This window comes from Ovis canadensis, chromosome 3, assembly GCF_042477335.2.
Source record: "Ovis canadensis isolate MfBH-ARS-UI-01 breed Bighorn chromosome 3, ARS-UI_OviCan_v2, whole genome shotgun sequence".
NCBI classification, from domain to species: Eukaryota; Metazoa; Chordata; class Mammalia; order Artiodactyla; family Bovidae; genus Ovis; species Ovis canadensis.
This window is the reverse complement of record NC_091247.1, coordinates 211,602,165-211,625,277: the sequence shown is the minus strand read 5'-3', so window position 1 is coordinate 211,625,277 and position 23,113 is coordinate 211,602,165. Positions and strand designations below refer to the sequence as shown.

The 23,113-nt window shown below is 39.5% G+C and overlaps 1 protein-coding gene across 27 annotated transcripts in view; it reads left to right on the top strand.

The window, feature by feature from the left end:
* Positions 1-917: 917 nt before the first annotated feature.
* Positions 918-23,113, top strand: part of LOC138437827 (killer cell lectin-like receptor subfamily F member 1) — a 95,858-nt gene continuing 73,662 nt past the window's right edge. For 8 of the 27 annotated variants that reach the window (XR_011256168.1, XR_011256170.1, XR_011256169.1 and 5 more), the window contains exons 1-2: positions 955-1,132; positions 8,715-8,839. Coding sequence is in view for 4 of the 27 variants with exons in the window: in XM_069585767.1 (XP_069441868.1) it covers positions 17,126-17,246; positions 17,355-17,509; positions 18,240-18,352; positions 21,105-21,271 (556 nt within the window). In the remaining 23 variants the exon portion in view is untranslated. Of the gene's footprint in view, positions 1,133-8,714; positions 8,840-16,188; positions 16,265-17,077; positions 17,247-17,354; positions 17,510-18,239; positions 18,353-21,104; positions 21,272-23,113 lie in introns of all 27 variants that reach the window. The other 19 variants (XR_011256164.1, XR_011256165.1, XR_011256160.1 and 16 more) reach the window with 11 other exon arrangements.

The following is a 23,113-nucleotide window of genomic DNA, read 5'->3' as shown; positions in this document are numbered from 1 at the left end:
TTTGCAAAAGGTGGAGCATAAATCTCCACTGAAGTGCAGGCTGAGCATTTTGACTTCCTTCTGAAGAGTACTGTGTGGACATGGGGAAAAGCGAGTAATTTTGCAGTAGTGAAACCTGATGAACACCATTATAGTCAAATGATCAAAGTCACCCTCAATAGTTATGTTGATAAAAGTACCCTTCATCAGATGTGCTAAGAATGATTATTTATCCCTGTGGTCTTCCTCCAGAAACCTAGGTGTGTCAGTTGCTCTGTCATGTCTCTTACGACCTCACGGACTGTAGCCCACCAGGCTCCTCTGCTCCTGAGATTCTCCAGGCAAGAATACCGGAATGTTGCCATTCCCTTCTCCAGGGGATCTTCCCGACCCAGGGATCAAAACGTAGATTTCCTGCATTGCAGACAGATTCTTTACCATCTGAGCTACCAGGGAAGCCCTCTGAAAATGTATGGCCTAGTATAATGATGAGAAAAACATCAGACTACCTCAGCTTAGGAACATTTTGGAAAATATCTAATCAACATTCCTCAAAACTGTGAAAGTTTAAAAAAAAAAAAAAAAGGAAAAAAGCGAGAAACTATCACACTAGAGATATCCTAAGGAGATATCAGAACTAAATGTATTGTGGTACCCTGAATGGGATGGATCCTTGAATATAAAAAGGTCTTAGGAAATACTAAGCAAGAGGTACTGGACAAAAAGTGGATAAAGTATAGACTTTAATTAAAAACAATATATTAATATTGACTCATTAGTTCTGACAAATATACTAATGCAACATGTTAATAATAGAGGAGGTGGAGTGTTGGGTATATGGTAACATTGTAGTGATGTCACAACTCTTCTGTAAATAATGAAACCATCTTGAAATAAAACATTTATTTAAATAATGAAGTTCCTCTCACTCTTCAACCATATGCTTTGTGGTTTCACAGCTCTAGGCTTTGTTTCAGTGCCACAGCTTGTAGGCACTGACTCCTTTTGATCAAGTGATGTCTGTTTTCATCTCATTCAAAGATGGATTATCCTGTTTATAGGATGTTTGAACAGATACAAAACACAGAGGAATCAATGATGCAGAAGCCAAGGAAACATCCCTATCATTGCCAAAGTATGTGGACATGCCAAGGTAAGAATCCATAACCTTCCACGATGCCACAGATTATACAGCTAGAATTTTCTATTGGTCTTTTAGTCTTAGATTTTTAATGGGAACTTTTAAGAACTAGAATTAGAATCTATTATTCAGAAAATTCATAACCTTATCCTGAAACAATCGGTTTACATACATGTCTCCCCATTAGACTGTGCAGTTGTTTATTTCTGCAACCTTTCTATTCAGTCTAGTTTCAGGCATATAATTATATGTTTGTAAATATTGTTACATTGAAAGTAATGAATCAGATCTGACTTGACCTAGGTTGAAGATTAAGAAAGTATTTTAATGCTTACTTTGTTGAAGTAAAGTTATAAAGACTGGCATCTGAGTTTTGCTTCATGAACTGATATATAACTGTTATAATATTTCAAACAAAATTTAGGAAGATGGATGGCTATAGTACTTAATCTTACTTATGTTCCTACTTTAGAGAGTAATTTTTAATATGATTCAATTCTTTTGATACTTTTGATATATTTTGACATATTTTTCCTTTTTGGGTGTCAATTTGATATATTTTTCCTTCCTGGGTGTCAGTCTCACTGAATATTATCTGTTTCCAGCCCAGATGTACATAAAGGTAAATGACAAATTTTAGTGGAAATATTTTGACTACTTGATTGTCTAATAACCACCCACTTCATTATTATGTGAATTATACTTTTGGAACAGAAGTGTTGACATAAGAATAATATTCATTCACCAGTACTGGTGAACTGTACAGAGTACTTTGGTGGTTGGTAGTGAGAATGGGGGGAAATGTTAAAATGATTACAAAATTCTAGTGATACTAATAAGTTCTGGTGATAACAGTTCTGGGGGTATAATGTACAACATGATGACTATAGATATTAATTCTGTACCATATACTAGAAAGCAACAGTGAATGTGCATCATAAAAGTTATCACCACATCTACACACAAAATGATAACTATGTGAAATGAGGACTGCATTACTATGGTTGAACCCATGTCTCATGTACATGTCTCCTGCATCGTAGGCACATTCTTTACTGCTGAACCACCAAGGAAGCCCTAATCATAGCCCAATGTATGTGTATATTAAATCACTCTGTTATAAACCTTAAACATAGTGTGATATGTCAATTATATCTTAATCAAGCTGAAAAAAATTTAAAAAACAATGAAATAAATACTTAAAAACCAAAACAACAACAACAAAAAAAAAACCCAGAAAAATAGAAAGACATTTAATTATTAGATAAAGCATACTGGTGTCTTAGACTTCCCTGATGGCTCAGCAGTGAAGAATCCACCTGCAGTGCAGAAGATACAGATGTGAGTTCAATTCCAGGGTCAGGAAGATCCCCTGGAAAAGGAAATAGCTACGCACTCCAGTATTCTTGCCTGGAAAATTCCATGGACAGAGGAGTCTGGCGTTCTATAGTCCATAGTGTTGCAAAAAGTAAAACATGACTGGGCACATACACACAATGATTCACCTCTTATTTTGAATTGATAAAACCAATTCTCTAAAGATAACTAAATATGTGTCTGTGGTAACATAATATGTATAGAGATTGTAGATTTCTTTCCATCGCATTAAGACAATGTGTACTCTCAAAGTTTGACATTTGTATTGTCAAGTACAAGTTGGCACTTGTCGTTGGCACTTGTCATCCACCTCCACAAGAATTAAATCATGTGTTGCTGCAGCTGCTGCTTTTCAACACATCCCAAAAAGAGTTTAGGGTAGATAGCAGAGTGCACACATCTCCTCTGTGCTCGAGTGACAAGTCTTCAGATAGTTAATATTTTCACGGTCCGGTTTTCTGAGCCCAATTCTTGTATTTCTCCATAGCTAGAAAAACTCTAAAATCTGTCACGGTGAGATGACTGTTTCTGTGACTAGCAAAGCTTCACAAGAATAGCATAAGTCTTTTGGAAAAAATACATGCTTGATTGCACACATTCCACCTTCACCAAAATCATTTATGTACTGACCTTCCCCTTGCCTCTTTGGAACAAGTTTTCAGAGCCATCTGAAATGCTCTCTGCTAGGCTGCAGTCCTCATTTTGCCCCAAAGGAAACTTAACTTGTAACTCTCGAATGTAGTGCATTTTTTTTAAGTCAACAGTTTGACATAGTTTCAAGTTTGTCTTAAATGCTTAAATGTTTTGCAAAGAAAAATTAATCATTATAGATAAGCCCAAATGTCCCAAATGGCATCAGACTGCTCTGAGAGTGACCAGCATTGCTGTGGTTACACTTGTTGCCACAGTGATAGGACTAACTGTCTGGGGTGAGTAAATTAAAGCTACACATTCAACTATAGAGATTAATATGTTTCCTTTGGAGTTGTTTTTTTCTTTTTTTTGTATTTCTCTGACTTTTTCAGAATCATTGTTCACATTTACCTAATATTCTCTTTCAATATTGTTTTATTTATGTTGGTATTAAATGACAAGGTTGATAATTTCAGTAATTATTCATCATTTCCCCCTATATACAGGAGGTAATAAATGTGATTTATACTCTGCTAGAAATTTTGTAATTAATCGGCAAACTGTGGGTCTGACAGTCACAGTTTGCTGAAGTTTTATATTTTGGCAAAAACACTTTGTTGAAAAAGATTTGCACAATGTGAGAGTTGGGAATTAAGTTTTACTTGTGGCAGGAGGAAGACTGACTCCTGGCAGGCCATGATTCAGAGAGCTCTGAGAAACTGCTCCAAGGAGGAGGGGGAAGAGGAGCTAGGTTATGCAGAAGTTTGGGGACAAAGGGTGGATAATCTGAACACCAAAAGATTATTGTTAATTAAAGAAAATCAGATATCTCAATTAAGGAATTTGGCACTTGTTTATTTGTGGGAAGATGCAAGAGTCTGGGCTCACTGAAATCATTCCTTTCATATGCATCTCAGCTATGTGGGGCCAATACCCAGTGTTTTCATATCCTCAGCTTCTTTGGGGCTCACTCTCACAGGGAGTGGCTTCCATCTGATGGCAGTTAGATATCAGGCATTCTCCTTCCTGAGTTCCCTTAGAGCTCACAGGCTCACTTTGGAGGGCTACAATCACTGATGATGGTGACATCTTTGTTTACTGATAAGGAAATATTTTGTTTCTCAGTTGGTAAACAATGTAAGTTTGACAGTCCCAATTCTATGAACTGAGGTTTTATATTTTGGTGAAAGTACTTAATTTTATGAAAGCTGATTTAGGAGAATGGCATTGAAACATATATAATATCATATATGAAATGAATCACCAGTCCAGGTTTGATGCATGATACAGGATGCTTGGGGCTGGTGCATTGGGATGACCCAGAGGGATGGTATGGGGAGGGAGGAGGGAGGGGGGTTCAGGATGGGGAGTACATGTACACCCGTGGTGGATTCATGTTGATGTATGGCAAAACCAATATAATATTGTAAAGTAATTAGGCTCCAATTAAAATAAATAAATTTATAATTAAAAGAACAACTTACAGTTTACAATGATGATATTTTGAAGTTTGACAAAATTTAACAGCTGCTTGAAAATTTAAGGCTGAGTTAAATTTAAGATTTATTGTAAAATGAGCTCTATTTCAACAAGAGCTACAGTCCTACCTATTATTGATTCAATTTGCTGCATCCTATCACATGTTAGGAGTTGTGACAAATATCTTACACTCACTAACTTTTAGCCTTCCATCAACTCTAAGTTAATTAAATATTTCCCCTTTTTATATATGAAGAACCTGAGGAAAAGAGAAGCTACACCACTAGTTCAAAACCACACAAAATTCGAATCTATTATACCAAACAGAACTGTTCAACTTCAGCTTCTTCAGTGTTAATGGTTGGGGCATAGACTTGGATTACTGTGATATTGAATGGTTTGCCTTGGAAACCAACAGAGATCATTCTGTCGTGTTTGAGAGTGCATCCAAGTACTGCATTGTGGACCCTTCTGTGGACCATGATGGCTACTCCATTTCTTCTAAGGGATTCCTGCTCACAGTAGTAGATATAATGGTCATCTGAGTTAAATTCATCCATTTCAATCCATTTTAGTTCACTGATTCCTGGAATGCTGACGTTCACTCTTACCATCTCCTGTTTGACCACTTCCAATTTGCCTTGATTCATGGACCTGACATTCCAGGTTCCTATGCAATATTGCTCTTTATAGCATCAGACCTTGCTTCCATCACTAGTCATATCCACAGCTGGGTATTGTTTTTGCTTTGGCTCCATCCCTTCATTCTTTCTGGAGTTATTTCTCCACTGATCTCCAGTAGCATATTGGGCACCTACTGACCTGGGGAGTTCCTCTTTCAGTATCCTATCATTTTGCCTTTTCATACTGTTCATGGGGTTCTCAAGGCAAGAAAACTGAAGTGGTTTGCCATTCCCTTCTCCAATGGACCACATTCTGTCAGACCTCTCCACCATGACCCACCCGTCTTGGGTGGCCCCAAAGAGCGTGGCTTAGTTTCACTGAGTTAGACAAGGCTGTGGTCTGTGTGATTAGATTGACTAGTTTTCTGTGCGTATGGTTTCAGTGTGTCTGCCCTCTGATGCCCTCTTGCAACACCTACCATCTTACTTGGGTTTCTCTTACATTGGACGAGGGGTATCTCCTCACCACTGCCCCTCCTGACCTTGAACATGGAGTAGTTCCTCTCGGCCTTCCTGGGCCCATGCAGCCTGGCACTCTCAGCTACTGCTCCTGACCTCAGATGTGGGGTAGCTCCTCTCGGCTGCTGCCCCTGACCTCGGACGTGGGGTAGCTCCTCTCGGCCATGCTACTGTGAGGTCTGTCACAGCCGGCAGGCTTCTGCCGTGCAGTCCATACAAGACCTTTTAGAACTAACACCCAAAAGATGTCCTTCTCATTAGAGGAGACTGGAATGCAAAAGTAGGAAGTCAAGAAACACCTGGAGTAACAGGCAAATTTGGCCTTGAAATATGGAATGAAGCAGGGCAAGAATGAAGCATTGCCAAGAGAATGCACTGGTCACAGCAAACACCCTCTTCAAACAACACAAGTCAAGACTCTACACATGGACATCACCAGATGGTCAACACTGAAATCAGATTGATTATATTCTTTGCAGCCAAAGGTGGAGAAGCTCTATACAGTCAGCAAAAACAAGACCAGGAGCTGACTGTGGCTCAGATCATGAACTCCTTGTTGGCAAGTTCAGACTTAAATTGAAGAAAGTAGGGAAAACCACTAGACCATTCAGGTATGACCTAAATCAAATCCCTTATGATTATACAGTGAAAGTAAGAAATAGATTTAAGGGCCTAGATCTGATAGATAGAGTGCCTGATGAACTATGGACAGAGGTTCATGACATTGTACAGGAGACAGGGATGAAGATCATCCCCATGGAAAAGAAATGCAAAAATGCAAAATGGCTGTCCAGAGAGGTCTTACAAACAGCTGTGAAAAGAAGAGAAGAGAAAAGCAAAGGAAAGATATAAGCATCTGAATGCAGAGTTCCAAAGAATAGCAAGAAGAGATAAGAAAGCCTTCCTCAGCGATCAATGCAAAGAAATAGAGGAAAACAACAGAATGCGAAAGACTAGAGATCTCTTCAAGACAATTAGAGATAGCAAGGGAACATTTCATGCAAAGATGGGCTCAATAAAGGACAGAAATGATATGGACCTAACAGAAGCAGAAGATATTAAGAAGAGGTGGCAAGAATACACAGAAGAACTGTCCAAAAAAGATCTTCATGACCCAGATAATCACAATGGTGTGATCACTCATCTAGAGCCAGACATCCTGGAATATGAAGTCAAGTGGGCCTTAGAAAGCATCACTACAAACAAAGCTAGTGGAGGTGATGGAATTCCAGTTGAGCTATTTCAAATCCTGAAAGATGATGCTGTGAAAGTTCTGCACTCAATATGCCAGCAAGTTTGGAAAACTCAGCAGTGGCCACAGGACTGGAAAAGGTCAGTTTTCATTCCAATCCCAAAGAAAGACAATGCCAAAGAATGCTCAAACTACCGCACAATTGCACTCATCTCACATGCTAGTAAAGTAATACTCAAAATTCTCCAAGCCAGCCTTCAGCAATACGTGAACTATGAACTCCCTGTTGTTCAAGCTGGTTTTAGAAAAGGCAGAGGAACCAGAGATCAAATTGCCAACATCTGCTGGGTCATGGAAAAAGCAAGAGAGTTCCAGAAAAGCATCTATTTCTGCTTTATTGACTATGCCAAAGTCTTTCACTCTGTGGATGACAATAAACTGTAGAAAATTCTGAAAGAGATGGGAATACTAGACCACCTGACCTGCCTCTTGAGAAACCTATATGCAGGTCAGGAAGCAACAATTAGAACTGGACATGGAACAACAGACTGGTCCCAAATAGGAAAAGGAGTATGTCAAGGCTGTATATTGTCACCCTGCTTATTTAACTTATATGCAGAGTACATCTTGAGAAATTCTGGGCTGGAAGAAGCACAAGCTGGAATTAAGATTGTCAGGAGAAATATCAATAACCTCAGATATGCAGATGACACCACCCTTTTGGCAGAAAGTGAAGAGGAACTAAAAAGCCTCTTGGTGAAAATGAAAGAGGAGAGTGAAAAAGTTGGCTTAAAGCTTAATTTTCAGAAAACTAAGATCATGGCATCTGGTCCCATCACTCCATGGGAAATAGATGGGAAAACAGTGAAAACAGTGTCAGAGTTTATTTTGGGGGCTCCAAAATCACTGCAGATGGTGATAGCTGCCATGAAATTAAAAGACGCTTACTCCTTGGAAGAAAAGTTATGACCAACCGAGATAGTATATTCAAAAACAGAAACATTACTTTGCCAACAAAGGTACGTCTAGTCAAGGCTATGGTTTTCCAGTGGTTATGTATGGATGTGAGAGTTGGACTGTGAAGAAAGCTGAGTGCTGAAGAATTGATGCTTTTGAACTGTGGTGTTGGAGAAGACTCTTGAGAGTCCCTTGGACTGCAAGGAGATCCAACCAATCCATTCTGAAGATCAACCCTGGGATTTCTTTGGAAGGAATGATGCTGAAGCTGAAACTCCAGTACTTTGGCCACCTCATGTGAAGAGTTGACTCACTGGAAAAGACTGTGATGCTGGGAGGGATTGGGGGCAGGAGAAGAAGGGGACGACAGAGGATGAGATAGCTGGATGACATCACTGACTCGATGGACGTGAGTTTGAGTGAACTCAAGGAGTTGGTGATGGACAGGGAGGCCTGGCATGCTGCAACTCATGGAATAGCAGAGTCAGACATGACTGAACGTTTTCCTAAGTGGAAATTCTCTGAGTCCCTAAGCTTATCATCCTTTGTCAAATTATAAGGCTAAAGCACTCTAAACAGATGTCCTCTCAATCAGTATTTTGTAAATTTATTTGCAGTTTCATATTATCCAATGCAATGGACATGAACTTGGGCAAACTTTGGGAGATGGTGAGGGACAGGAAAGCCTGGCATGTTGCTGTCCATGGGGTTGCAAAGAGTAGGCAAGTGAACAACAACACTGACAAATAATTAAAAGGCCAAGGCTTATATTGTAGGAATCTAACTAGTGTTACTTCTTTTCTTCATTTCTTAGTAAGTCACCTAAGCATATATTCCTGCAGTGACAACCCCCAGTGAGAGGTTCACTAGTGAGAATGGAACCAAAGATTGCAACTGCATGAATCCCAGGAAGCCACAGAACAGTGCAAACTTCATTAAGTAAGTGGTTTTATTTCATTGTGTTTTGGGGGAGGAAAACACCAGTTAACAAGAGAAAATGGTTCATCTGTGTGCATATGAGAACTAACAGAAGAAGTGGCTAGCTAAATGGTCAAAGTTAATTGTTTATATACCTATGCTTCAATAAGGAAAAGAATTGTTGCTTAGTCACTAAGTCGTGTCCAACACTTTGTGACCTCATGGACTGTAAGCTGCCAGTCTCCTCTATCCATGGAATTTCTCAGGCAAGAATATTGGAGCAGATTGCCATTTTCTTCTCCAGGGGATCTTCCCAACCCAAGGATCAAACCCACATCTTCTGTACTGGCAGTGGACTCTTTATCACTGAGCCACCGGGGGAAAGAAAGACAGAAGAAATGACTCTGATGGGAAAAACAATATGGGTTTTTGGGAAAGACAAGCGGGTTTTTTCAGAACACATTGGAACTAACAAAGTTTGTGACAGTGTCTATTTAAGCAGGCATGAGTAGTCTTTCCCTTTTCTTCATGGCCATAAAATTTCCCCAGAAAAGGAACTTAAGGTAGGTTTCCTATCAGTCTCTTTCATGGGAGTTGTTTTTACCCTAAAGAGGGGATTCATGGCAGCCTCACTTCTCAGAAGGTAACTGAGCGGGACCCCATGGGGTCTTCCTGGGTGGGACAGAACTTTCCCCAAATCCTCTGCTTCAGCTTCTCTCTGAAGGGTCTAGCTAATAGTATTTGATACATATTTCCAGAGGTGTTTTGTAGATGTTAAAAAACCTCCCCCTCTCCAACAAATGGAAGATGCTAACTACTTGATGACCTTGAGTACAGAGCCCCAGGCCTGCTGGAGCCTAAGAACTGGTGATGTTCACCCTTGTAACACTGCCCTGTTCCCTCACTGTTAGCCATCAGAGAACTATGCATGAGCTGATCACAGACCTTGCAACCTCCCTTCCTTATCTGGCTTCCAAAAGTCCTTTGCGAAAACCCTTCAGGGAGCTGTGGTTTTTTTTTTTTTTTTTTTTTTTTAGGGCAGAAGCCACCCTTCCTTGCATGGCCTTTCAATAAACCTTGCTCTGCTCCAGACTGATGCTTTGCTTTGCTTGACACGTGAACTGGAATTAACAAGATATGTTTACTTTTTGTCTGATAAGCAAAGCTCAGAGGAGGCTTCTTCCTGCATCTGTTCAATCTCAAGTTGTCTTTCAGCTTAAAATAATTCTCATATAAAAATGGAATATTTTAGGCTGGTGAATTCAGATCCTTTTCAGTATTTTGAAGATGGTTTTCTTATTGTAATTATTCACTTTGGTTCCTGGAACGAAAATTCCAGGAACTCTGGTTCCTGTTAATCTGCTCAGGTTCACTACTTTACTATACTGTACTGCTCACTTACATTGCAGCTGCTAAAACTCTTCAATACCACTGTCTTCAGCAGTCAACTTGCTGCTACTTCGAATGTTATAATTCTTACTAGTCAACAAACATGTCACTGTCTCTTCCTACTTTTCAAATTCTTAATTTATTAATTTGACATCACATACTTATTAGGCAAATATAAAATACTTGGTAAAACTGATACAATATTGTAAAGTAAAAAAATAATAATAAAAAAAGAAAAATATACTTGGTTTAATGATGAGATGGTGAAAAGCTTAAGAAAAAGTCCCTACCCACAAGATGCATATGTGTGTATGAGAAATAGTGAAGATATAATCAAATGCCCTTTTCATGTGAGGTTTAACTGATGAAACGTTTTCCTGTCAGAGGTCTAGAGTAGCTTCTTGTGTGAGGCATTAGAAACTTGAAAGGTTAGGTGAGCCCAGGATGTGGAGTGTGGTTAAGGATGATATGATAATAGATATTGTTTTGGAGAAAAGGGTTTGCTGCCTAACACACGTAAAATTCAATACTTGGCATCAGCTTTTGAGAGAAGGAGACGCTTTATCGTGAGGTCAACCAATAAGGAGATAGCAGACATGTCTGTTTATCTGTCTTCCTAATCTGAGTTTCAATCATGCTTCCATGAATTAGGGGAGGAGGGTTTTATGTGAAATTTCTGATATGGCATGTGTTGACTAAAGAAATATTCACAATCTGAAAGTCGAGAGTTATGTTTTATTCGGTGGGGATTTTTGGAACTCTGAGCCTGAGAGGCAGCATCTCCAGTAACCCTAAGAGAATTGCTCCGGGGAGGTGATTGGAGGGTTAGGATATATAGGAGTTTTGCATCAAAGGGCAGGTAATCAGGCAGTCAAAAGATTGCTGTTAAATAAAGAAATCCAGAAATCACAAGTTAAGGAATTTAGCCCTTTTCTATGTATTTGTTGCTGTTGTTCAGTAACTCAGTCATTTCTGATTCTTTGCAATGACCTTGGACTGCAGCACCACTTCCCTGTCCTTCACTATCTCCTAGAGTTTGCTCAGACTCATGTCCTTCATGTCAATGATGCCATCTAACCATCTCATCCTCTGTCAACCCCTTCTCATAGTTTCATTTAAAAACTTAATCATACACTACTTTGTATAAAATATGTAACTAAAGAGAACTTGCTGAATAGCACATTTAGTGCTCTGTGGTGACCTACATAGGAAGGAGATCCAAAAAAAAGAAGAGATATATGTATATATGGGCTTTCCAGGTGCTGCAATGGTAAAGAATCCGCCTGCCAGTGCAGGAGGCACAAAAGACATGGATTCAATCTCTCGATTGGGAAGATCTCCAGAGTAGGAAATGGCAACCCACTCCAGTATCCTTGCCTAAAAAATTCCATGGACAAAGGAGTCTGGCAGGCTAGAGTCTGTGGGGTCACAAAGAGTCAGACAAGACTGAGCACACACACGTGTGTATGTATAGCTGATTCACGTTGCTATACAGCAGAAACGAATACATTTCAAACCAATAAAAATTGATTAAAAAACAGTCATGAATCAGTCATGAGTACAAAACTCACTATTTTTAAAAAATATAGTGGGAAAAAGTTAAATTTTAAAAAGTCTCTTTACCCCTTCCTTTCTTCCCTCCCTTAGTCTCAGGAATTAGAGATGATCTAGATAAAATATTCTTGAGAAGGGTGTTAGAATATTTACATCTCAAGGTGCACAGAGAGAAATGCACGTTTCTCCTAGAAAATTAGCTTCCACTAACTGAATATGCGGACTTCCCAGGTGGCTTAGTGGTAAAGAATTCAGCTGCCAATGCAGGAGATGCAGACTTGATCCCTGGGTCTGAAGATCCCCTGCAGAAGGAAATGGCAATCCACTCTAGTACTCTTTCTTGGAAAATTCCATGGACAGAGGAGCCTGGTCGGCTAAAGTCCATGTGATCAAAAAGAGTTGTTCATGACTTACCATTAAACAACAACAGAAACTGAATACACAAAAACCAGTTTTAGGATGCTCAACGAGTTCCATCTCGAGCATTTGGGGGGCAAGATTTCCTTCAATTTCTAAATAGCCATTCTTGTCTCCAGGGGATATTCTCAACCCAGGGATCAAGCCCCCATCTTCTGCGTTGCAGGTAGATTCTTTACTGCCTGAGCCACCAGGGGGTTATGTTTCTAAATAGCCAATTCAGTTTAAATTTGAAAGTAACATCACTCACTCACACTCACATACCTCTCCTCAGATGAACTTGAATCAGCATTCAAGTTACCATAAGGACTTGCTAAGGAAGGTCAATACCAGGACTAGAGAGCAGGATTTGGACTCTCTCTCTATCTCACGCACACCCACATGCACACAGAGAGTTCAGATTATATGTGCTAATATACTATGATAAAAGTACACATAGTTGATTTTAGTTGCTTTCTTATATAACAGAGAAATTAAATGCAAAATTGCACATATTAGATATTTTTATTTTTATTCCATAAAATGCCTGTTCATTCTCTTTGCCCTTTTTTGCAAAAAAAAAAAAAGAGTGCCTATTTTTTCTTATTTATGTTTATTGTAAAATATGAAAATTAACCTTTCTCATAAGTTATAATCATTTTCTAAGTAAAAAGCCCACCTAAAGCTATAAGCTTTTGCATAGTTAGATGCCATGAGTTATGCTAAAATATATGTATAGTCTTGATGTTGAGTTGGGACTGTTGATGGCCAAAATCCTGGCTTTCTCTGCCCACCAAAGCCTAATAAAAAATATGGAGAGTTTGGAGGAGATAGAAAGGTGGTTTTAATTCCCAACCAGTGGAGAGGGCAAAACAGTAGGCTCATGCCTCAAAGACTGTGCCCCACTTCCCATGAAGAAGTGAAAGTGTTATTCACTCAGTCTTGTCCCGCTCTTTGCAGCCCCATGGACTGAAGCCCACCAGGATTCCCTCTGTCCATGGAATCCAGGCAAGAATACTGGAGTGGGTAGCCATTTCTTTCTCCAGGGTATCTTCTAGATGCAAGGACTCAGCTTGAAGTACAAATATTACTAATTTTCTGAAAATAGAAATGAATTTCTGAATATAGATTTATTTTCTGAGTATAGATTTATTTTAATGCTTTTTTTTTTCCCCAAGTTTTTCCTTTTCATGGTGATATGTCTGGAGGTCCTTGGGGCATAGAGATATTGGGATCATGGTAAACATTTTGTTTTACAAAGTTACTGATAAAGTATGCTGTGAAATGTATTATTCTGCATCAAATGTGACTCTGAAAAGGACATTTTATTTTTCAGAGTGGTTTTCCCCTAATGCCTTTTAGATATCTAAGCTTTAGTCTCTCTGTTTAAGTTTTTCTATCTCCTATCTATTTCTAAACTGTATGACCTTTCAGCTCAGTTCAGTTCAGTCGCTCAGTCGTGTCCGACTCTTTGCAACCCAATGAATAGCAGCACACCAGGCCTCTCTGTCCATCACCATCTCCCGGAGTTCACTCAGACTCATGTCCATCGAGTCCGTGATGCCATCCAGCCATCCAATACTCGGTCGTCCCCTTCTCCTACTGCCCCCAATCGTTTCCAGCATCAGAGTCTTTTCCAATGTGTCAACTCTTCGCGTGAGGTGGTCAAAGTACTGGAGTTTCAGCTCTAGCATCATTCCCTCCAAAGAAATCCCAGGGTTGATCTCCTTCAGAATGGACTGGTTGGATCTCCTTGCAGTCCAAGGGACTCTCAAGAGTCTTCTCCAACACCACAGTTCCAATGCATCAATTCGTTGGCGCTCAGCCTTCTTCACAGTCCAACTCTCACATCCATACATGACCACAGGAAAAACCATAGCCTTGACTAGACGGACTTTAGTCGGCAAAGTAATGTCCCTGCTTTTGAATATGCTATCTAGGTTGGTCATAATTTTTCTTCCAAGCAGTAAGCGTCTTTTAATTTCATGGCTGCAGTCACCATCTGAGGTGATTTTGGAGCCCCCAAAAAGAAAGTCTGACACTGTTTCCACTGTTTCCCCATCTATTTCCCATGAAGTGATGGGACCGGATGCCATGATCTTCGTTTTCTGAATGTTGAGCTTTAAACCAACTTTTTCACTCTCCTCTTTCACTTTCATCAAGAGGCTTTTTAGCTCTTCTTCACTTTCTGCCATAAGGGTGGTGTCATCTGCATATCTGAGGTTGTTGATATTTCTCCCGGCAATCTTGATTCCAGCTTGTGTTTCTTCCAGTCCAGCCTTTCTCATGATGTACTCTGCACAGAAGTTAAATAAGCAGGGTGACAATATACAGCCTTGATGTACTCCTTTTCCTATTTGGAACCAGTCTGTTGTTCCATGTCCAGTTCTAACTATTGCTTCCTGACCTGCATACAGATTTCTCAAGAGGCAGGTCAGGTAGTCTGGTATTCCCATCTCTTTCAGAATTTTCCACAGTTTATTGTGATCCACACAGTCAAAGGCTTTGACATAGTCAATAAAGCAGAAATCGATGCTTTTCTGGCACTCTCTTGCTTTTCCCATGATCCAGCGGATGTTGGCAATTTGACCTCTGGTTCCTGTGCCTTTTCTAAAACCAGCTTGAACATCAGGGAGTTCACAGTTCACGTATTGCTGAAGCCGGCTTGGAGAATTTTGAGCATTACTTTACTAGCGTGTGAGATGAGTGCAATTGTGCAGCAGTTTTAGCATTCTCTGGCATTGCCTTTCTTTGGGATTGGAATGAAAACTGACCTTTTCCAGTCCTGTGGCCACTGCTGTGTTTTCCAAATTTGTTGGCATATTGAGTGCAGAACTTTCACAGCATCATCTTTCAGGATTTGAAATAGCTCAACTGGAATTCCATCACCTCCACTAGCTTTGTTTGTAGTGATGCTTTGTAAGGCCCACTTGACTTCACATTCCAGGATGTCTGGCTCTAGATGAGTGATCACATCATTATGATTATCTGGGTTATGAAGATGTTTTTTGTACATTTCTTCCGTGTATCCTTGCCACCTCTTCTTAATATCTTCTGCTTCTCTTCGATCCATACCATTACTGTCCTTTATCGAGCCCATCTTTGCATGAAATGTTCCCTTGCTATCTCTAATTGTCTTGAAGAGATCTCTAGTCTTTCACATTCTGTTCTTTTCCTCTATTTCTTTGCATTGATCGCTGAGGAAGGCTTTCTTATCTCTCCTTGCTATTCTTTGGAACTCTGCATTCAGATGCTTATATCTTTCCTTTTCTCCTTGGCTTTTTTGCCTCTCTCCTTTTCACAGCTATTTGTAAGGCCTCCCCAGACAGCCATTTTGCTTTTTTGCATTTCTTTTCCATGGAGATGGTCTTGATCCCTGTCTCCTGTACAATGTCACGAACCTCATTCCATAGTTCATCAGGCACTCTATCTATCAGATCTAGGCCCTTAAATCTATTTCTCACTTCCACTGTATAATCATAAGGGATTTGATTTAGGTCATACCTGAATGGTCTAGTGGTTTTCCCTACTTTCTTCAATTTCAGTCTGAATTTGGTAATAAGGAGTTCATGATCTGAGCCACAGTCAGCTCCTGGTCTTGTTTTTGTTGACTGTATACAGCTTCTCTATCTTTGGCTGCAAAAAATATAATCAATCTGATTTCGGTGTTGACCATCTGGTGATGTCCATGTGTAGAGTCTTCTCTTGTGTTGTTGGAAGAGGGTGTTTGCTATGACCATTGCGTTCTCTTGGCAAAACTCTATTAGTCTTTGCCCTGCTTCATTCCATATTTCAAGGCCAAATTTGCCTGTTACTCCAGGTGTTTCTTGACTTCCTACTTTTGCATTCCAGGCCTGTATAATGAAAAGGACATCTTTGGGGGGTGTTAGTTCTAACAGGTCTTGTAAGTCTTCATAAAACCATTCAACTTCAGCTTCTTCAGCATTACTGGTTGGGGCATAGACTTGGGTAACTGTGGTATTGAAATGTTTGCCTTGGAGACAAACAGAGATCATTCTGTCGTTTTTTAGATTGCATCCAAGTACTGCATTTTGGACTCTTTTGTTGACCATGATGGCTACTCCATTTCTTCTCAGAGATTCTTTAGTAAGTTATTTTAGTTGCCCTCTTTATTCTTTGCTTAACCTTAGCTTTAGTGCCTTTATTTATGAAATGTGGAACATGAAGTTAATAATTTTATGTCATAAATGTCATATAAAGAAAAACATTTCATACATTCATATGAATAAAGAACTCAGGAAATTACTTAATTGTAGCCCTTAATAGTCAGAGAAGGCAATGGCAACCCACTCCCAGTACTCTTGCCTGGAAAATCCCATGGACGGAGGAGCCTGGTGGCCTGCAGTCCATGGGGTCTCGAAGAGTCGGACTCGACTGAGCGACTTCACTTTCACTTTTCACTTTCATGCATTGGAGAGGGAAATGGCAACCCACTCCAGCGTTCTTGCCTGGAGAATCCCAGGGATGGTGGAGCCTGGTGGGCTGCTGTCTATGGGGTCGCACAGAGTCGGACACGGCTGAAGTGACTTCAGCAGCAGCAGCAGCCCTTAATAGTAAGGACAGGGAAGAGTGGCGGGCTGCAGTCCATGGGTTTACAAAGAGTTGGACACCACTTGTGTGCTTAGTCATGTCTTACTCTTTGTGACCCCATAGACTGTAGCCCACCAGGCTCCTCAGTCCATGGGGATTCTTCGGGCAAGAATACTGGAGTGGGTTACCATGCCCTCCTCCAGGAGATCTTCTCAATCTAAGGATTAAACCCAGGTCTCCTGCATTGCAGGCAGATTCTTTGCTGTCTGAGCCACAAGGGAAGCCCAAGAATACTGGAGTGGGTAGCCTATCCCTTCTCCAGGGGATTTTCCTGACCCAGGAATCATACTGGGGTCTCCTGCATTGCAGGTGGATTCTTTATCAGCTGAGCTACCACTTAGCTACTGAGTAACAAAAATGACTATTTCTGGCATTTATCTCTTTGTCTGCAAAGAGTCAGAGGTGACTTACCAACTGAACAACAACAACAACAATCTCTTTAAAGACTATCAGTGGAGGAGGCGTTCATCTCTTAAAAGTGAGACAAAATTTTTTTTTAAAGAAATTGTTTACAAAATTAGTGCCAAAATTGATTTTGATATTCAAACCTTGTTTTCGAGTCTACTTCTTCTTTTTTATGTTTTAGGAAACCCTAGCCAAATCTTACGCCCTAATGGCTGGGTGCAGAAGAAAGGGAAATGCTGTAACTTTTTCAAAACCTATCAATCGTGGATCGATAGCCAAAAATTCTGTTCAACAATGAAATCACATCTCTTGGTGATCCAAGATAAGGCTGAGTTGGTAAGAGCTCATTTGCCATGAAAAAGGGGGGGGGGGGAAGCCCTTTTAAAACAAAGAGAAGAGCTTCTGTGTACTCAGTGGTGTCTGACTCTTTGTGATCCCATGGACTATAGCCCACCAGGTTCATCTGTCCATGGATTTCCCAGGCGAGAATACTGGAATGGGTTGCCATTTCCTTCTCCAGGGAAATCTTCCCAACCCAGGGATCAAACCTGGGTCTCCTGCACTACAGGCAGATTCTTTACCGACTGAACCACCAGGGAAGCCCAGAGAGGTACTCATCAAAGGCACTACCCATATCTGACAATATTCCTGGTATCTTGGGTAGGACAGATGGAGGCTCCTTAGTGTTATTATTTATTTTCCCCATAAACATCAGTCTTCTTCAAGACTGCACATTGGTAGGAAAAGGATAGATATCTCTCCTTTGGAAAGACATTAATTCCCAGTTTTTGCTTCAAATTCTCTTTGCACCCCTTCATCAGTTGCTGTTTATATCATCCTCATGAATTCCATTAAGTAGCAAATACCTTTACACAATATATGCAAGAATACTTTGGAAACCTTTCCATATTAATTTCCTACCTTAAGTATGTAGAAAACCTCTTCAACCTTCTTAAGATTTTCCTGAGTAAGAGGATAAATATCAAATTTTTTAAAGTCTGAACAAAGGTCAGAAGAAGCTGTTTTAATAGTGTAAGAGTTCATTTCCTCTGGATCCCTGTCACAGGATTTCTTACAGAGCAGTATACAAGATGGAATTTACTTCTGGATTGGATTGAACATTTCTCATCCACAAAATACGTGGAGCTGGCTGGATGGCACCCCATTAAATCTAACACTGTGAGTGTTTGGCATTTGAGTGTGTGTGTATGGCCAGTCATGTCCAACTCTTTGCGACCCTATGGACTGTAGCCTGTCAGGCTGCCCTGTCCATGGAATTTTCCAGGCAGGAGTCCTGAAGTGGGTTACACTCCAGAGGATCTCCCCAGCCCAGGGATTAAACCAGAGTCTCTTGCATCTCCTTCATTAGTAGGCAGATTATTTAACACTGCATCACCTGGCATTGGAGTACTTTTGGGGGAATTTAATAGTTCAACAGCCAATCCCTACTGGGGGCTGCCTGAACCTGCAGGGAGCCAACTTGTTCCTACAGAATGAAGACTTTAATCTTTGTTAGTGTGTAAATGATCAGGAAATTTGCCTTAGAGAAACAGACTCCTAAACTAATTTATTTTCATATATTCTGCTTTCTTTTAGCTTACAGATAATGCTAGAGGTATAAATGGAAAATCATAATCAATGCAAAATTCTCTAAATTTAAATTCTTATTACATATTTCTTCAGAAAAGAGGTTTACAGAATAATTCTTATTTTTTTTTAATTGGAGTACAACTGCTTTACAATGATGCGTTAGCTCTTGCTGTAGCACAGCATGAAATGGTCACATGTATACATATATCTCCTCTCTCACAGCAAAATAAAGATCTTAGAAGACTGCTATGATCTGCATGTTTGTATTACCCAAAAATTCATGTGTTAAAATCCTAACCACGATGTATTAATACACCATGATATATTAAGAAATAGGACCTTTGAGAGATGCTTAAATCATGACAGTGGAGCTTTCACAAAGGTAGCTTCCCCACCCCAATAACTGAGAAATATTAAGGAAGAAGTTATATGTAACACAACAGACAACTATTTGACTCTTTTCAAATTCTATTATCCCAATAAACAATATCTGTATCTATTTTATGTACCTCATTCATTTCTGTTTAAATTCTATGGGTAGAGAGTACTGAATCTTCGGGGATTCTGTGCTAATCCTCAAAACACAGGCAGGTTTGGAGTGCCCAGGGCAAAAACTTCTACTCTCATTATCAAGGCTTGGGGGATCATTAAAAGTTGATTTAACTACTTGAAAATTTGAAATGTTGTGGTATCTCTTAAAGAGATGTGATGTGGAGGAAATGAAGAAAGAAAATAGAGATGTTCGAGAGTGATACAGCAGCTTTATCAGGTTGGCTGAGGGGAAGTAAAAATTGCTCAAAAGAAGAAAGTCACCCAGCAAACGAATATTCTTAACCAGAGACTATTTACAATATCTTTTGTTAAAATTCATACTCTGTACTCACATATACCGCAATTTCTGTACACCCTCCACACTAAATTAACTTAAAAAATTTATCGTTGATTATTTTTAATGGCTATCTCCCAGCATATTTTTACTAGAAAATCAGCATGACCCTTTTTTATTTTTTAAATATTTTATTTTTAAGTTTTGTTGGAGTATGTATAATTGATTTAACATGTCCTATTAGCTTCAGACAGAGAAGGTGATGGCACCCACTGCCGTACTCTTGCTTGGAAAATCCCATGGATGGAGGAGCCTGGTGGGCTGCTGTCTATGGGGTAGCAAAGCGTTGGACACGACTGAAGTGACTTAGCAGCAGCAGCACCACCACCACCAGCAGCAGCATTAGCTTCAGGTGTATAGCAAAGTGAACCAGTTCTACATATATCCACTCCTTCTACCATTATATTTTTCATATAGAATGTGATGCTCTGCCACCCAAATGTAAACCTGCTTAGAATTATTAATTTGCTAATCTGATTCTTTGTGTATTTTCTGATTTCTAAGATATTTTGCAGCTTATTTGTTTAAGACAGGAAAAGTTGGTTTGAACATCATGGAAAACAGAATTTAGGGGAAGTTTCCTTCTTTTACGTTAAGGATAAAGAATCTGGGTATATCCTTATACACCGGCATTTACAGAAATGTTCTTGTTGAGGTGTCTATGTGAGTTTACAAATTTTAAAAGGGGGTTGATCTTTTGTAGAAGCAAAGAGGCTCATTACAAACAGTGAAAAAAGATTTTTGAAAAGTGTCATTTTATTCTGGCTCCTATAACAAAATACCACAGGCTGGGTAGCTTATAAGCAACAGAAATGTATTTCCCACAGTTCTGGAGTGTGGGATTCCAAGATAAAAGTACCTGAATGATCCTGTTTTGTTAAGAGGATTCTTCTTGGTTTGCAGCCAGAGCCTTCTCAACATGTTCTCACATAGTGGAAGGGGCTCGAGATCTGTCTAGAACCTCCTTTGTAAGGAAAGAATCGCATTCGTGAAGGTTCCACCCTCATGACTTAAGCATCTCTCAAAGGTCCTAATTCCTAATATATCATTTTGAGGTTAGGATTTTAACATATGAATTTTGGGGTGATACAAACATGCAGATCCTAGTAGTCTCCTAAAATCTTTAGTTTTCACATGATGGAATGGATTGGGAAACCAATGTTTCTTACATTTTAATTTTCATTTTAATTCCACATAGTAATGATATTTACAAATGACTGTTTAGGTTAGACAACTATTTGGAGGAACTCCTTCATTAAATAAATTGCTTTTAATGTGCATTTGCTCTCTAAATATTGCAATGTCTCACACCTCCAGATTGGAGAGTACACTCTTCCTAAGAAGAGAGAAAGCACAGAATACAGAGAGTTGTGCTTTTAGCAGAGTGAGAACAGATGTCTGGGAAAGAGTCCAGCTTTCATGGCAGTCACTAGCATGTTGCGTTTTCCTCTATAGATTTCAAGTTCTTGACGAGATTGAAGATGATGCTTGTGCCTTAATAACAAAGAAGGGGTGTTGTTGTTTTTTTTTTTTTCTTCTGAAAAGTGCCTCATTTAGAATTACTGGATTTGTCAAGGTGTCATTCCTTCATCTACACACAATGACCTCTGAATTGATCACAGGTATAAATCTTCCTGTTTAAAATAATTATACATTTTTGTGGAAACACTTTGTTTCTACAACAAATATTATGTGATAGTGCTGATAATAGTGTGGATGTGGGTCACTACCCATCAAGGCAATCAGCCTTGAGTTCTTGACTCTACCTGAGGACTGAAATGACATTTTCATAGTCATCTCTCATGAACGATACTAGCTGTTTCAGACAGAAACTACTGCTTTGTCTCCTCAAGAATTCTCTTCCTACACCTTGCTTTCACCATTAATGGAAAAGATTTTACTTTTTCAAAGACAAGCCACTGGATATTACATTTTCGAATTTTCTACCATTGAATCTACACGTTTGTCTGTGTCTTGTCTGTCACTTTTTTTCTCTCCATTTCCAAAAAAACCAAAAAAAGCCACACTTCTTTCTATCTAAATCAGATCTCCAAGTCTATGGTCAGGATTGCATCCACTTAATTTTTTTCAAGGAGATCCCTTCCTTGATTCTGTCTTCTTTACCCTCTCTCTTCTTATGCCTTCCTTTACGAGAAAATTGTTCATTAACCACATGCGTCTTTTGGTTTCCACCCAGTTTTCCTCATCCCTTTTAAGTCAAATTTCCTACAAATTTTTATGCTTGCCTTCCTCTTTCTGTTTCTCAGTCCACATTCTATAATGTAGTTTCTGCTTTTCCTACTATTGCACTGAAGTGTTCTCTCCACACTTTTGACAAAATACAGTCAGGACTGTTTACTTTCACTTTATCTCTCAGCAGTGTTGCTCATTGTTGACCCGGCATTCATTTTTGAAATATTTTTTAACTTTAGCATCTATGATGCAAAGTTTTCTTGAAATTCTCTCTACCTCTCCAACTATTCCTCCTCAGTATTTTCTGCAACATCTATTCTCTCGTCTGATCTCTTAAATAATGATATTCCTCAGAGTTCTTGAGGGTCCTCTATTACATGAAAATATTGGCTGAACTCATCCAGTCTATAACTTCAATTGCTATCAATTTATTTTATTTTTAGATAATTTTTATTGACATGTAGTTGATTTACAATGTGCTAGTTTCAAGTGTACAGCAAAGTGAATCAGTTATCAGTTCAGTTCAGTTCAGTTCAGTTGCTCAGTCATGTCCGACTCTTTGTGACCCCATGGACTGAGGCATGCCAGGCTACCCTGTTCATCACCAACTCCCAAAGCTTGCTCAAACTTATGTCCATCAAGTCAGTGATGCTATACAACCGTCTCATCTTCTGTCATCCCCTTCTCCTCCTGCCTTCAATGTTTCCCAGCGTCATGATCTTTTCCAGTGAGTCAGTACTTTGCATCATGTGGCTAGAGTTTCAGCTTTATCATCAGTCCTTCCAGTGAATATTCAGGACAGATTTCCTTTAGGATTAACTGGTTTGATCTTGCAGTCCAAGGGACTCTCAAGAGTCTTCTCCAACACCACACTTAGAGTTATACATATATTCATTCTTTTTTTAAAGAGTCTTTTTACATACAGGTCATTACAGAGTATTAAGTAGAGTTCCTTGTTCTATACAGCAGATTCTTATCAGTTATACATATAAAACAACTAATTTTATATGTAGTTGTGTGTATATGTTGGGGCTTCCCTGGTAGCTCTGTCATAAAGAATTTGCCTTCAATACATGCAGATTTGACCGCTGGGTCAGGAAGATCCCCTAGAGAAAATCCAGTCCAGTATTCTTGCCTTTGAAACCCCATGGATGGAGCAGCCTGGCAGGCTACAGTCCTTGGGGTCACAAAAGAGTCGGACACGACTGATCTACTAGACAAGGGTGTATATGTCAGCCACAGTCTCCCCAATTCATTGACCACTCCCAAAC